The sequence below is a fragment of the Trichosurus vulpecula genome, chromosome 1, assembly GCF_011100635.1.
Source record: "Trichosurus vulpecula isolate mTriVul1 chromosome 1, mTriVul1.pri, whole genome shotgun sequence".
In the NCBI taxonomy this organism is placed as follows: Eukaryota; Metazoa; Chordata; class Mammalia; order Diprotodontia; family Phalangeridae; genus Trichosurus; species Trichosurus vulpecula.
In genome coordinates, this window is record NC_050573.1 from 400644831 (window position 1) to 400661191 (window position 16361).

Consider the following 16361-nt stretch of genomic DNA (forward strand, 5'->3'; position numbering starts at 1 on the left):
AAACTACCCTTAGTGTATAGAAGGTGCCTAATGGTTGTTGAACTGAAATTATTTCTTTCTATAATGGAAATATTTCTCTAAGAATTATTACTTTAAAAGAGGGGTTATGTAAAAATATAGCTGCTGTATTCATTGTCACCTGGATTCAAAGGAACTTGGGGACTGCAAAATCAGTCTAAAAGGACATCTGCTCCAAATACTAATTCTCTCTGGAACACCATGGGGTTTCTCTAGCAGTTCTAATGTCTATTTTCTTATTACCACATTGCTCTCTAGAAGCTTAAGGAGCAGCGAGAAGTTAGTGGTTTTACCTGCCTAAACTTGGTCATGAGTGAAACGTAGAAAATCAGGTACTAACACTCTTTTAAATCAAATCTTTGTTGGGATAAAAGTACAACTCATATATGCCCTAAAAGATAGCACAAATTGAAAAGTACATTAATATTTAGCAAATTTATTGAGAGATCCAAGTTGCACAGCACTTACTAATTTTAGAAATGGATTTTATTTCATGCAAGTCTACAATTGCCTATATTTTAACAGTTGACCAAATATACATTCTTCAAAAAAAATCATTACATCACCAATAATTTAACATATACAGAAAAAAAACTGATTTTATTGTATTCCATAACCAAAATGGAAGGCTATTAAGTAGAGATAAGGCTGCTAGTCTGCTAATAAACAGCACTTCTACAGCCTTTTCTAAATACAAATTGAATATACACTAAAGTTTTACAGCACAGGAATTGCACAAATAGTTAAAACTTCCAACCAACAAATTTTCAGATCAAACGAAACTAGTAAAATAAAAGGAGTATCAGGTGAGAGAAAGTCTGTCACTGAATTTCACGTAGTAATTAATGGCTGACTGAAGATAACATTGGCATTGCGCACACAAATCATAGCTAACCTACTGACAAATTATGTGCTCAGATACATCTGTTAATTTACAGATTGGAAGGAATAAACCAGTACTTCACTTGATTTTCATATGATCAAATTAAAATGGAAAAAATACCACCAATATAGTTCATTCAAAACATTAGATTCCTAGCATATTTTGATAAAACTAAAAGGGGAAGAAATGGGAGAGTGTTTTAATACAACTGATAGGCTAGAGGTGTAATTAACAATGGCAGAACACTGCTGTAGGGGGAAGGAGTCAAATGACTTCAAAATGTCATCTGAAAGCAACAAAATATCGTTATTTACAGAAATGGAATAGAAAAGTTAAATGCCAGGAATAAGAGCATCTACACGAAAGCACTTTTGTCATCATATAATTTACAAGTGTAAATCTGACTGCAGGAAATTAAAAGGCAACTCTATATATCCCCAACCTTCAAACAAAACATTTTGTTTGTACTTTTCAAACCAGAAAAATCCATTATTTCAATACCACTTTTCAATGTGGTCAGAAGAAAATGCATTGTTTTACTGAGGAACAATCACCATAGAAACCTAAAACCTAATATGCTAAATGTCAAAGATACTGGCTAGAGTGTCATACTGATAAATATAGAACTTTAGGTGGCCATAGTGAGAGGAGTAATACCACAATTAACTTATGCTGCACAATAACTTCCAAAAATGCTGTCTACCATTGTACATGTCAGTCCTGCAAAATAAAGCGCTTCTAACCACATGCAAAAAATGCCATCAAGTTCTACTTTATCAGACCATTACATCAAAGAGAATTTTCAAGGTATATATATTAGCTATTTAACCCAATAATTTTATTCAAAATAAAATGTATGCTTTTAGAATGAGAGATAAAACATGGCAGTGTTCCTTATTTTTCTTTTCATTACTAAACTAGACATGTCCTGGAAATAAAATAAAAATCTGATTGATATCTAAATCAACAAATTCTCTGGGCACAAAAGCTTTCTGAGCATGGAATGAATTGGGGGAAAGTTCAAGCCTCCTTAGCACTGGCTCCCCGGAGGCAATGGAATAATCTCAGGTGCCAACCACTCAAGGACAAACCGGCACCCAGATACTTCTGAAGAGAGGGTCCTAGGACTTGCACTGCCCCAGTGTATTATGGTCTATCAATTGGCCAGAGATAGTTTCAAGAGAGGCAGAATTACTATTCATTCTGGGGAACAGTAAGAAGGGGAAGAATGACCAGTTGCAGACAGGAAATCTGCACCCTTAAATGTGTTTTTCTAAATTACAGATGTTTTTATTTTTGCTAATGAAGTTTCTGATTAAGAGAATATCATTAGAAAGCATTCGTTTTGCAAATAGAAGCATTATTACTGTAATAAAATTATCATCCAAATATTACCAATTTCTTTATTTGTAAGCCAAGCAGTTTTGTTCAAATAATATAGTTTAACAATCAGATTTTATGGTAGTAATCTACTGGCCTGAAGAAATCCACATTAAAGTGCCTAAATAACATTCAGTTTAGTCAGCTAGCACAATGTCTTCCAATAGTGTAATGTATTATTCTCATTTCAAATAGTGGAAGTGGAAGCCAGAACCCAGTTTTTTCTACAATCTTCAATGTTCTGAACATAACTTCTAAAACAATCACTCCTAAGTAAGCAGGGCAAAGAGAGTATAAAGATTTGAAAAAAAAATACTGGCAGTACAGTTTTAAAAAATGATGGGTAAGCCTTAGAAAAACAATTACTTCTTAACATTTGAGGTTTAACAAAATGCAATCTATTACTACGATTACCATTCAAGTTTATGAAAACCTCTTAAATTCTGCTAGGGAGGCTTAAGAACAGCTTTTGCCAATTATTGCTCCTATAACTACTTTCTGAATCTGAGGCATAATAAAAAAAATAAACTATTTAAATTTAATAGTTTGAATTACATTATAGCAGAGTGGTGTTAAAAAATTCTTTCTTCAATATATTAACTTTTCAAGAACTTCCCATTGTGGTACAATAAAAGGAGGAAAATCAAACAATTTTCCTATTTGTGGTCAATTTAATTAATACACAAGACTCAGATTTTGGTACTGACAATTTGACCAAATACATCAAATAACATACAATCCAAATATTTATAACTATCAGCATTTAGCTCTAGACTCTGTATTTCCTAATTTTTCTAATAAAAATGGGAAATTCTTTGTCAATGGCAACCCTTGAAAAATTTAATTTAGCTCTAATCACTGTTGTTTATTAAGTGCCTTTTTATATAAGTAGTCTGAGAGGAGGTATTCGTTTCGTAATGGAATTCCAAGTAATGATTAGGACTATGTCTTCATAGAACTGGAAATATAGATCTTCTAGTCCTACCACTCTGATTTAAAGATAATGAAACAGAGGTTGGGAAAAGGAAGTCAGTAAACGAGCATTGATTATGACTCAGGTGATTTGCTTAGTGTCATACAGCTAGCTAGAACGCAGAGCTGGGACTAGGTCTGGAACCCAAGTCTCCCAACTGTCAGTCCAGTGTTCTCTGTGTAACACTGTGCTGTCCTCTTTGTTTGTCTCTTACTTTAAGGTTTCATAGTGATGCCCCTTTGACTATAAATATTATACAGAAAATGTAATACAGTGGGGAGAAAACCCCTAAATCCCAGTGATACGTAGTAGCTTACATGTTGTTTATGAAAACAACAAATTTATTATTTCCTAGCATGGGTGTTATTAATTATTCGTTTAATATCCTAGCCCACTGGTTACTTTGGGACACTGTCATTAATGACTTTCATTATAACATGGGGTGTTACTATTAGTGAGCCATGCTTTAAATCTGCCCTGCATGTAAAAAGCATAACTATACTAATAATGCTCTGAAGTAGATACCATTAGACCATACTCCTTGAGATAGAGTTTAATTTCATTTGTAAATCTTCAAATTACCTAGTACCATGGGTTTTCTCAGTTTTCTTTCCTCTCTGTCTACACTGCCATGTGAAGTTCATAATAAAACCTGAAAAGAAATACCACTACATTTAAGGGAAAATTTCTAAAGTAAAGCCACATGATAGAAAACATTAGTAATAATAACTATTTTCACATAGGTGGAAAACAAACCTCACTATATCTACAGGTCTTGCCAGAGAGGTGTGTTAGTTTCCACAGAAGACTAAGGAAAACAGTCCATTTTGTATTTTTTTCATCCAATACTTTCAAGTATAACTTATGATGATGATGATGATGATAAAAGGATAGCCATGGTTCTTTGACTTGAAGTATTATAAATGTTCATCTAATACCCTCACATTATCCTTGCGAGGTAGGTAGATAGAAATGTCTTCATTATGTAAATGAAGAAACTGAGGCACTGAGAGGGTACATCTCACCCAAGGAAAACCCACGGTGGTGCTACATTCAGCACCAAAGCATCACTATTTCCTGCTTACTGCTCTGTGATCAACCACACTTTACAAAGGGAAGAATGTGACTCAAAAAAAGAGCACCCCCTTCAATGTAGTGTGGCAAACCTTCCCATTAGTATTTAGCTTGAATGTACTCAATTTCATTCTTTTTAGAAACTGACTAAAAATAACGAGATAACAGGGTTAACCATAATCCTTTGAGTATTTGCATTATATTAAATTTATAAAATTACATAATACTAATTTTAAAAAATTAAGCTTTTCTGAAATATGATAACTTGGGAAAAGTTCACTTTTCTAAAAATATATAACCTACTAAATTGTGTAAGAAGTGGAAAATATTTCAAGGATTTCACTCATTCATATTCACTTTGCAAAATAAAGATGGTGACTTAAAAACAAACACAACTTTGGTTTAAACATGAAACCAAAACAAATTACTTTTTAAATGAGCATATTTACCCAATACATTATTTACAATCTATTTTGGTTTGACACATTTCATAAACCACAATTTAAGTATTAATCTGTAGCATCTTCCGTATTAGTATTTTTTTCTTTGAATTGAAAGAGCATGTGTCTTTTGTAAAAGCTTTACTGGTATATACAGGCACATTTTAAAATCTCAGATCTCTTTTTCATGTGTTTTGGATATCAAAAATATCTGCTATTAATGCACATACTTTTCCTTGAACAGAAAGCTCAGCAGTTAAGAATACAAAAAAGCACTGAATTGGAAAATTTTAAACTCATCTCCATCAAATTAAAACCATACAAAAAAAAATTACAAAGATTTCCAGCTACTATCAAAGACTTAAAAAGGAAAGACCACTTGATTAAAAACGAAAGACCACACATGCTAAAAAAAAATACTAATGTTGCCAATTGAAATTATCTTAAATATACATGCAAAAGACATTTATTTGCATATAAAGTTAAAGCAGAAGGATTATTCTGCTCTGTAAATTTATGGATAAACCTTATGTTTTAAGATATGAGTTCTTCAAACATAATCATCACTTGATTTCTCCATTCAATTACATATCCTTGAAAAGTGACTGACAAAATATCTTCTCTTTAAATCACAAAATATAGGCCACAAATGACAAGAGAACTGTAGTGTAATACAGATGTGGTACATATTACTTATTATTTTTAAACTAACTTTCAGAAGAAAAAATTCATTTCAACCAACCTGAAACACACAAATGTTTTTGCACAGACTAATTTTTAATATGAATTAAATGGACATTCCTATTATCCATTGAGAGAACACATAAAAAGTTGCATCATATGCAATAAGTCCTGTGAGAATATGGTACTCTACTACTTGATGAGAAATAAATAATTATACAAACTGTAAGTTCTGTATTATTTTTTAACCCTAACTTGACTTTCTTCTTCCAGAATAGAAAGCAAGTTCTGAGGGCACACCACTGTTACAAATACTTTACAACATAAAAAATGATTTGGATATGCAGACTTCCAAGAGTTAATTGTCACCTAAATATTTTCAAGCTTTAGACGTCATCAAATATTTTGCTTCGAGACATTGACAGATACCTTCCACCAGGCTGATACCTAAAAAAAGATCATAAAAGAGTTAACTGAAAGGTTTTATGAAGTCAGGTTTGAGAAAAAAAATTAAGGAAATATAAACAGGAAGGAATGCTATAATTTAACACCCACTATAATACATTATGCAAATTATTTGCTTTTGGAAATCAGTGACACCAGCCTCATTGTTCTTCATAGATGACAATCTATCTCCAGATGGCATTTTCACTGGCTTATCCTCCATGTGTGGGGATGCTCTCCCATCTCATCATCTCATTTCTGCCTCCTCACTTCTCTGTCTTCACTCAAGTCTCACATCGAGTCTTACTCTGCTAAAAGCCTTTCCAAGTCCTCCTTAATCTTAGTGCCTTTGCTCTGAGGTTACCCCGCCCCCATTTATCTTGTATACAGCCTGCTTGTACGGGGTTGTTTTGTATCAGAAAAAGGTCAATTTCACTGCACCTTCTTTCTGATTTGTCAGCAGCCTATATTTTAAAATTAATATCAGCATATACATATATATTTTGCTAAAATAATTTTTCTTCCTTACTCCTGGAAGCCAATAATAAAATTTAAGAATTTCAGAGAATGACAATTGCTGTTTAATGATAACAATTAGAAGCAAGGCTCAGAGTAGTTATAATGACCCACCAACCTTAAGGAAGAGCTAAAGAGAATATGAATAGACACAACTCTGCAATCCACCAGGGGCAAATAGTCACTACACTGGACCTCTTTTGTACACAGGCCACTTGTGTATACCTACAATGGGGAGGCCGATACCACACTTCACGATAGGCATCTCTTTCTTCAGCAGAGACAACAGGAGTGGAGAAAGATATGGCAGAAGCTTGCAAACACAAGCTGCCCTTACACCTCTATAGGCTAGAGCCTTAGAAGACACCAGCTTAGTGGTACTGACAAATCAGAAGGAAGGTGCAATGAAGATGACCTTTTTCTGAAGGTAAGAAAAATGCTTGGGAAAAAAAAAATGCTGTTTCAGCCTACATTATTTCACCTAAAATTAGCCCTGCTATTCTGTCTGAGACATTCTAGAGAAAGGTGCACACAATTCACTTTACCTTTGTGAGAATATCAAATGCAAGCTGACATGAGGGATTTTTTTGAAGAAAACGAGGGCCACAGATGTGTCGGTCTCCCCCCCAGCCCCGCCCCCATCTTCCATCTTGATCTAGAGCATATCACAATGATAACTCAGAATTATAGGATAGGGATGGGGAATGCTTCTCAGTGAAAAAGGGCTTAATTCAGTGGTGGGATTCAAATAAATTAACAACTGGTTCTCCAAGGAACCAAACCAAGGAGGCGCAGCTGCTGCTGACACGGCGGGCACAGGCCCCATCCTCACTTAATAACCTTTTGGCTGAACTCAACCTAAAATTAGGTACTGGTTCTACTGAAACGGTGCGAACCGGCTGAATCCCACCACTGGTTAATCACATTGTTTCTGATGTTAACAAGGTAGGCACGTATACAGCGTATTTCAGAAAATTAGAAGCATACTTCTTGAATGAACAATAGGTGGAATGAATCCAGATCTTTGTAGTGATTCTGAGTTAGTGCCTTTTCTACTTTATAGATCATTTGATAAAAAGCAGTTACTAAAGTAATAAAAAAAAAAAAGAGTCCTCCTTCCCCGCTTTTCACCTGATTCCACTACCAAAAATCCATTTTAAAAAGGAAACAAAATTCATCTTTATTTTAACTGTTAAATCCACAGAAAGAAAACTTTTCTGACAAGGGTAAAGTACAGAAACAAAAACTTCTCAATGTTTTATTCACAAAACAGTAAAATTTGGTCAAATTTGTAAAGCTATTTAAATTTGCATAGATTCAAAACCTATTTCTGTTGATTCACAGGTAACATTTAAAAAATAGCTTTTAAAGTAATAGTTATTAAGCGGATACTCTAAATAGAACTATTTTTTGGAAACTGTAGAAAATCCAATTAAGTCAATCTAGTTAAGTCAGAAGGTTAATAAAACCCTTTGAAATGGATGAATACTATAGTTAAAAGATACAGGACCAAACTGACCTTCCCGATTCAGATTCAAGAGGATCATCAGTGAACGTTTCTGCATTAAAATCAAGAGGTTCTGCATCTTGAAGTAATTCAATTCTATCTCTTTCAGTCCGATTATTAGATCTTGTATACTTAGATGCTGCTATAAAAGGAAGTAAAGAGGGGGAAAAATTCACATTATTATTTCTTTTACAGTAATGATTTTTTATTTGTAGATAATAGTCCCTTAGCATGAGGACAGAGTGGAGTCAAAGTTGCAATGGGCTTAAATTTTGAATCTAATACAGTAACAGAAAAAAAATATACAACAGCACAGCACCTTAAAATCAGAAGACTATAAATAAGGTAATTTAATAATTTTAGGGGCCAAGATTTCATTTAAGAGAATATCTTTCTTTTGATTACCTGAGGTAACTTCTCCAGGTCTCAGTAAATGGATAAATGAGTTGACGTGGCAAAAAAAAAAAACAAAAAACAAACAAACAAACAAAAAAAACCCCTCAATAGCTGGTGGTCAGCCACACTGGTGATATGCCTCTTCAATCTTAGCTAGTCTGGTCTCAGCTGCCAAAGAGTCTGCCACCCATCTTATACTTGGCAATTGTCTAGCTTGGTACAACCTGCCTGAGCTTGGACTTTTTTGGTTTTGCCTTACATAAACCATGATGAGAAATTAGAATAGGACTTTCATGGAAAACATATAGCACAAAGGTAGATAATTAATAGGTAGTCCAAGCAAAGGAAAAGATTTTTAGAGTAATTAGTTAAGCCACTAACACAAATCAGAATTAGCTATTTTATTATTTCTTTAAATAATTAAGACTATTTTTATTGAGGACAGTGTTAATTAGTCTTTTTAAAAGCACACAACTGCCTAGAGAAAAGTAAATGAAGCAAAACACGAATAGAGTAATCATGGAAATAAAGTGATATGAAAGCTTAGGACAGATGCTAACTTTGTCGATGTAAGTCAATACACTGATATCCTCTGGCTTCTGCTCCTCTGATTACTCCTGCCAATGTATCTCCTACCCTGTAGCCCAGCTTCCTGAATCTGTGACTACAAATGCTACTTCCAACTATCTGCCCAGCACTGATTCTTAAGCTGAAGATTGGCAAGCAACCTAATTTACTTCCCTAAACCAAATGCAATGACCACTTACATCTGTTGGTATTGGTTTCTGAGTAGTTTGACTCCTTTGCGTCAGTATGAACATTTCTATTCCTGGTGGAATCTTCTCGATTGTTTCCATAACGCTCTTTCCATTCCTTGAAAAGAAACATAAAACTAGCAAAAATAACTCACTGAAATAGGTATGAAGAAAAATTAACAATTTTATTTCATCAAAAGTATAATTAACTAAAATACATACACTTGGCAAGAGGGGCATTCAGTCAGTCCACTGAGCATTATGAAGTGCTTATTGTGTGTCAAGTACTGGAGATACAAAGAAAGGCAAAAAGAGTGTTTGCCCTCAAGGAACCTACCTTCCACAGAGGGAAACAACAGATAAATACAAGATACATACAGAGACGATGGATGGGAACTAGAGGAGTAGGCACTGGCAGCTGGGGGGACTAGGAAAAGTATCCTGTAGATGGTGCTGAAGGAAGCCAGGAACTCCAAGAGAGGTTGTGAGGGGGAAGCATTCCAGACTTGAGACATAGCCAGTGCAAGGGCAGAGACGGCTTGAATATAGAATGCATGGAGAGAACTAAAGCACACAAAAACTAGAAAGATAGGAAGGGAGCAGGTTATGGAGAGCTTTCAATGCTAAACAAAGGAGGTTATCTTTAGTCTTGGAGGAAACAGGGTGACATGGCCAGACTTAAGGTTTAGGAAACTCACTCTGGCAGCTATGTGGGGGATGGACTGGAATGGGGAGAGGGATGACAATTAGATGGCCATTGTAAATGTCTAGGTGAGAGGTGACGAGAACTAGAATTAAAGTGATGGCTTTTTGAGCAGAGAGAAGGGGATGCTACAAGAGGCTGGGAAGGTAGAAACAATGAAACTCTGCAACTGACTGGAAAGCAAAGATGAGAATGAGAAGTTCAGGATGACAATGAGCTTGCGAACTGCCTTCGACATCCATAAGGAAGTCCCTGAAAGCTAAAGAGCAGGTGATAAGCTTCAGAGGTAGAGAGACTTCATATACCAGGAATTCTCTATTCCAATGAATTCACATTGTTACCTCCCTGATATTTCCTCTCCCCTCCCTGGAAAGAAAGAGCATAGTGCTTTAAGCCTAACAGTCATTCTAAATATTATTGGATTTGGTTCTGTAAGTGAAAACAGCTTATACTTACAAAGCAAGATAGTTTTAAAAGCACTTTCCAACTAGAGTTATATCAAACCATACAACTCTTATGTTTTCCAAAAAAATAATCAAGAAAATACTATACATGCCACTTACTGCTATTTAGGTTAAGAGACACTACTTCAAAACTAAACAAAAACTTCAGCAAATCATTACCTTCTAATAGTTATTATGTAAATATCAGCTATATTAAAATTGTTTTCCCCAGGAAAACTAAAATGCTCCAGAAATACAAAGTCACACGGCACTAATGAGAACAATCTTGTTCTGCATAATAAAATCTCTTTAATTGGAGTGCACTAATTAGAAGCATATAATTTAAGTGAAAGAAGGCTTAGAGGGCATCTAATTCAACCCACAAATCAGCTCAGGGATCATTTCCAGAGAGTCCCTGACAGCTTGGTATTCAGTCTCTAGCTGTACATGACAAGAAGCTTCATTACCTATGGAGATGGCCCATCCCATCACTGGACAGGTCTAGCAGTTTACAAACTTCTTACAGAGAGCTGAAATTTGCTTCTTTGTATTTTGTATCCACGTGTCCTCGTTCTCCCTAAACAACGCTTTGAGCACGAGGAGACAACTATCACTTTTCTCTAACTCTTCTCTACACCAAGTGTACACCTTTAGGAAGTAGTAACTGTGACCGGGCAATACTAATGACTTTTTCTATTTAGGAAAAGAAAAGTCTGGCTAAGCAAACGGACGGTATAAAAAAATTTCAAGTACATTTAATGTGTAAGAAAGCATCAACTTTTTACGAAGGTCAAAAAGCTATTCCTGTACTTGTGTATACATATAGACACCTGTATAGGTGTACATACATACATACATAATTATGTGTTATTTTCAGCATTTTTAATGCAGGTTCAATGGGTGTACTACATGATAGCTTTTGTTAACCTGTTTACATGTACATGTAATTTTTTTTTAAAAAAAAATGTAATCCTTTTAAAAAAATACAATCAATTTCTATTACTATGTACCATCCTTCCCACTTGGCCAAATTAACAAGCTCTTACTGTGCTTTTTCAATTAATACCTTCTAAAACAGCCTAAAATATTATACTTACTCTTCTTCGGTTTTCACCTTCTTCTTGCCTTTGCCTCTTTCTTTTCTCTAGAAAGAGAAAAATGTCAAGTTTAAAATAATGTGGCTTATTTAGAACTAATTAAAGAGTGTAAAGGTGTTAAACCTGTGGTTTAAATCTTTTAAAGAAAGGATCATAAAATTCTTCGTTGAATGTTACAGACCACCTAGTCCAACTTCCCAATCAATGGAGAGTATCTTTTCTGACATCCATGACAAATAGCCACCTGACTTCTGTTTACTTTTCCCTAGCAAGAGATTAAGTTACATACTTCATAAGGGGCAAGCAAGAGACGGAGACAATCCAACATAATAGCCTGGTGTTAAATAAACCCATAATTTCAAATAGTGGGGCAAAGACTACTAAATACAAATTATTGGAAAAACTAGAAAGCAGTTTGGCAGTTCATCTAATAAGATTAGATGAACGTCACTATCACAATTAAATTTATATTATTTACCACATTAATCTCCAAACGGATACTCAACTTAAAAATAAATGGCAAATAAAAATTAATATACTAAAAGGAGATACCCTACACAAGTAACCAAGGGAAAAATTCACAAACAAAGGACAGAGGTGATAAACAGACCATTTCAGTTGCCAGAGTAAAAAATTAAAATCAATGCTATTAGAATAAGAGGAGCCTTTGATTAGGGATATTTTTCATAGAAAAACTCTCTGACAAAGGTCTGATATACAGGAAACCAATAACAAATATATAAGCACAAGTGTATTTCCTAACAGATGGTATTAAAGGATGTGAATAAGGACTTTTCAAAAGCCCAAACAATCAAAAGCACTGTAGCAACAATTCAGCTAGCAGCTGTTGCAGGGTGTAAGACCCAATAAGACCAGCAGCAAGAGCTGCCAGCACAGGCTCCTTGATCTGCTTTACTAAGGAAAGTTACTTTAAGGGGTTGACAATCTCACTTTAATCCAACATACAAATATCATTCACTTAGTTCAGGAGGAAAAGCCAATACCCTGGGCTTCAGAGCAAATACAAACAAATCACAAACATACATTATAAACAGACCAAATACAAACCAACATCTGGGTTAGCAAAGCCGGGGGGTGGGGCAGTTACAATGGCTTGCCCAGAGTCAGGCGCCATTCTTCCAGTGAGTGACAGCCCCAAGGAAAAATGCCAACCTCTGGGTATATATATCCTGGTTCAGGGTCAAAGGGCATCACAACATGTGATTCAAACCCACGTGGCCTAAAAGCTTCTGGTATGCAAAAGAATGTTCCAAACTGTTAATAAAAGAAATGCAACTAACAATTTTGAAGTTTTATCTCATACTCAACAATAACAATATATACAAAAAAGTTCCAAAGCTGGGGGAAGGCAGTCACATGAATGCAGTCATACAATAAACACTTTATTAAATGCCTACTGTGTGCCAAGCACTGTACTAATGAATACTAAAAAAAGCAAGATTGTGCCTACTCCCAAGGAGCTCACAATCTAATGGGAGAGACGACAAACAAACAAATATGTATGGACAATGAACAGTATAAAAAGGAAATAATTAACAGATAAAAGGCACTAGAATTAAGAAGGATGTAGAAAATGGGGCAACAGAAAGCCACAAGAGGTTATTGAGTGGGAGGACGGACATTTTTAGACCTGTGCTTTAAGAAAATCATTTTGGTGGCTGAATGGAGACTGGGGAGAAACCTGAGGTAGGAAGACCCACCAGCAGGCTATTGCAATAGTCCAGATATGACGTGATGTGGGCCTGCACTAGAGTGGTGGTAGTGTCAGAGGAGAGAACAAGGTGTATTTAAGAGATGTTGCAAAGGTGAAGTCAACAGGTCTTGGCAACTGATTGGATACGGGGGAAGAGAGATAGTGAGGAGCTGAGGATGGCCCTTAGATTGTGAGCATGAGAGACTGGCAGGATGGTGATGCCCTGGCAGTAACAGGGAAGACTGACAGTGGGGAGAGTTTTAGCGAACAGGTACTAAGTTCCATTATGAATATATTGAGCTTAACATTTCTACTGGATATGCAGTTAGAGACATCTGAAAGGCAGATAGAGATGTGAGATTGGAGGTCAGCAAAAAAGATTAGGACTGGAAAGGTAGATTTGGGAATTATCAGCACAGAGAATATATTTATATAGAATATAATATATAATGTAATACATAATAATTATAATATAATAGAATAGAATATTTATATAGAATATAATTATTTAAATCCATGGGGGCTGATGAGATCAAGTGAAGTAGTACAGAGGGAGAAGGGGGCTCAGGAGAGCCCCTATGGGCACCTAAAGTTAGAGGGCAGGATCTGAATAAGGATCCAAGAAAGGAGAGGTCAGATAGGTAGGGAGGGAACCAGGAGAGACTGGTGTCATGAAAAGAATATCAAAGAGAAAGGGTGGATCAACAGCACCAAAAGCTGTAGTCGTGGAGAATGAGGACTAAGGAAACAGCCAGTGGATGTGGCAATTAAGAGACCACTGGTAACTCTGGGGAGCAGTTTCAGCAGAATGATGAGAGTGGAAACCAAATAGTAAGGGATTAAGAAGAGTGAGAGGGGAGAAGGTGCAGGCAATTATTGTCGATGGTCTTTTTAAGGAGTTTAATCACAAAGGAGAGAAAAGCTACAGGCAATAGAGATGGAAGGATCAAGACTTTTTGAGGATAAGGGACACATGAGGGTGTTAGCACCCAGAGGGTACAATCTGTTGGGAGGAAATGGGATGGGATGGAACTGCTTGTGCAGGTAGAGGCATTAGCCTTGGTAAGAAGTAAAGCACCTTATCATATAAGATGGGAACAAAGGTAAGGACAGTGGCAGAAGGCATCTGAGTGACAGAAAAGGAAGTTCGTGGCAAATAGTCTCAATTTTTTCCTGCAAAATATGAAGCAAGGTTCTCAGCTAAGAGGGTCAAGGGAGAGGGAGCTGTGGGAGATTTGAGGAAGGATGAAAAGGTGTGGAAGAGTGGTCATGGAGAATGGGGGACAATGAGTTGATGAGAGAGGTATGGAAGGACTGCCTAATAAGGGCTCAGTTGGGGTTGTCTAACACAAATTTGTAGTGGATCCAATCAGAACAGTTGTCTGATTCCTTCTGTCTTTGCTCAGCAGCACATGTGTAGGACAGTGTATAGCTGAACTGGTTTGCCAATGGTCAAGGAGGAGAAAGTAGGAGAGAGCGGTTAGTACAAGAGAGATGGCATGAGAGAGAACGAAGGGGCTAAAGTTTAAAGGTCACAGTGTGGATGAAGAACATGGTTTTGTAAGGGAAGGCAGAGGAAGAGGTGGAAAGCCAATAGACTGTGGTCAGATATGGGGATTTCAGAATTCTTGAACAGAGAAATGGTGCGTTTGTGGATGATAGCATGATCACTGCTGTGAACCACCTTTATGTGTGGCTAAGGTAGGGTAGAGGAGGTCATGGTGAGTAGGTTGAGGAAGTAAATGATTAGGGTATTTCAGGGAGAGTCAATACGCAAGTCGAAATCCCCAAGTGTGAAGGCAAGAGCTGAAAAGGAGAGAAAAATTGTGAGCTAGGTACTGAACTCATTAAGGAAGGAAGGGGAATGATTCTGAGGTCTCTAGAGAATAGCTACTAGGATTATGATTGAGTAGTAGATAAGAACTTCAAGAACTTCAAAGGAGGAGAGACTGCTGAGTGACGGAGGTAAAGGGAGAGCCTGAAACTGGCAAAGAAGAGCAAGGAATATTTCTATTACTCTCCACCAGTGAGCCAAGGGTAACATGTGAAAGTGTACCCAGTATTGGAAAGAGGTGCCAGGGAATCTGTTGTCAGAAGGAAGTCAGGTTTCAGTAACAGTTAGAAGATGGAAGGAATAGGAGAGGAAAAGATTTAGGATGAAAGGAAGCTTGTTTTCTATGAAACAAACATTAGAGGGCATAGTGGAAGGGGTGGGTACCATTTGGTTGGACTTTGAGGTATAAGGAGTTTGAGAGAATGGGAATAAGGAATTGGGAAGGACTGGACAGGAAATGAGGGTTGGATGATGACCTAAAGGATGTTTAGGGTATCACCAGGGTTAGAATATTCTTTATCATGGGGAAGGCGCCTCAGGCTAGAGACAAATGAAGGGCAGATGGTCACAAATCCTCTTCCTTCTGAAGGCTGGAGACTGAGTAGGAAAATGCTCAGAAGGAGACAGAAGTCAAACCTGAACACAGTAAGAAATGGAAGTCCTAGACCCACTGATTTTCCTCTTCTTCCCTCAAGGCACAGGAAAAGCAAGAGATGGAAGGCCTGAGGTCAAAGGGAAGGTTGCTCCTCTTTGCACTGGAGGTCCCCCATATCCTGGCTGGAAGATTAGGCTGACAGCAGAAAGAGGAAGTTGCCTTGTGCTAGCACAGATGGAAGCATCTCTGCTGGCCTCTAAGCAGCCTTCCCTCAGGGAACAGGAGAAGCAGGAAATGGATTTGGCAGAATACTCCAGAGACCTACAGAATCTCCTTTTAATATTCTTGCTTGTAGCTTTTACTCACTTCCCAGAACTGCTTTTTATTGTCCTTGAATAATGTGTGTGCGTGTGTGCGTGCGTGCATGCGTGTTGGTATGTTGTGTGTGTGGGTACACAGTGGAAATCCCAAAAGCTGGAGTGCAGTTTTAAGCTTTAATAGCTTTATGCCATGTACATACAGTGATGGGCAAACCTTAAAGTCCTACAGAAACAGTAATGTCATATAAATGTGAACTATCACTGCTTTAACAGTTAATGTTTGTAATGTAATTAATAAGTGTTTGTCAAAGTTGGTTACGTACTGAAACAAAACATTCTGACAAAAAAGATTTACTATAATAGTTAAAATGAAAAGTGTACCTCCAATTCACCTCTTAGGATCTGTTTGATCCTACATTACTAAAAGTTCATCTAATGTTAAAAAAAAAAAAGACATTCAACCATAACAGATGAATGTTTTTTCCCAATAACTTATGCTACAGTATTTCTTATATATATAAAAGCTGTAATGCAACATTATTGTGTTCAGATACACTTTTTAAAAAATGTGTAAAATTCAGTGCTTGG

The 16361-nt window shown here is 36.4% G+C and overlaps 1 protein-coding gene across 3 annotated transcripts in view; it reads right to left on the reverse strand.

Annotated features, from left to right (window-relative positions):
* Window positions 1-434: 434 nt before the first annotated feature.
* The window catches only part of LMBRD2 (LMBR1 domain containing 2), a 62506-nt gene continuing 46579 nt past the window's right edge, over window positions 435-16361 (reverse strand). For 2 of the 3 annotated variants that reach the window (XM_036758531.1, XM_036758540.1), the window contains exons 15-18: window positions 11311-11357; window positions 9080-9185; window positions 7929-8058; window positions 435-5896 (exon numbers count right to left, since the gene is read on the reverse strand). In XM_036758531.1, coding sequence (XP_036614426.1) covers window positions 5836-5896; window positions 7929-8058; window positions 9080-9185; window positions 11311-11357 — 344 coding nt within the window. In that variant the 3' untranslated portion in view covers window positions 435-5835. The remainder of the gene's footprint in view (window positions 5897-7928; window positions 8059-9079; window positions 9186-11310; window positions 11358-16361) is intronic. The other variant, XM_036758548.1, reaches the window with a different exon arrangement.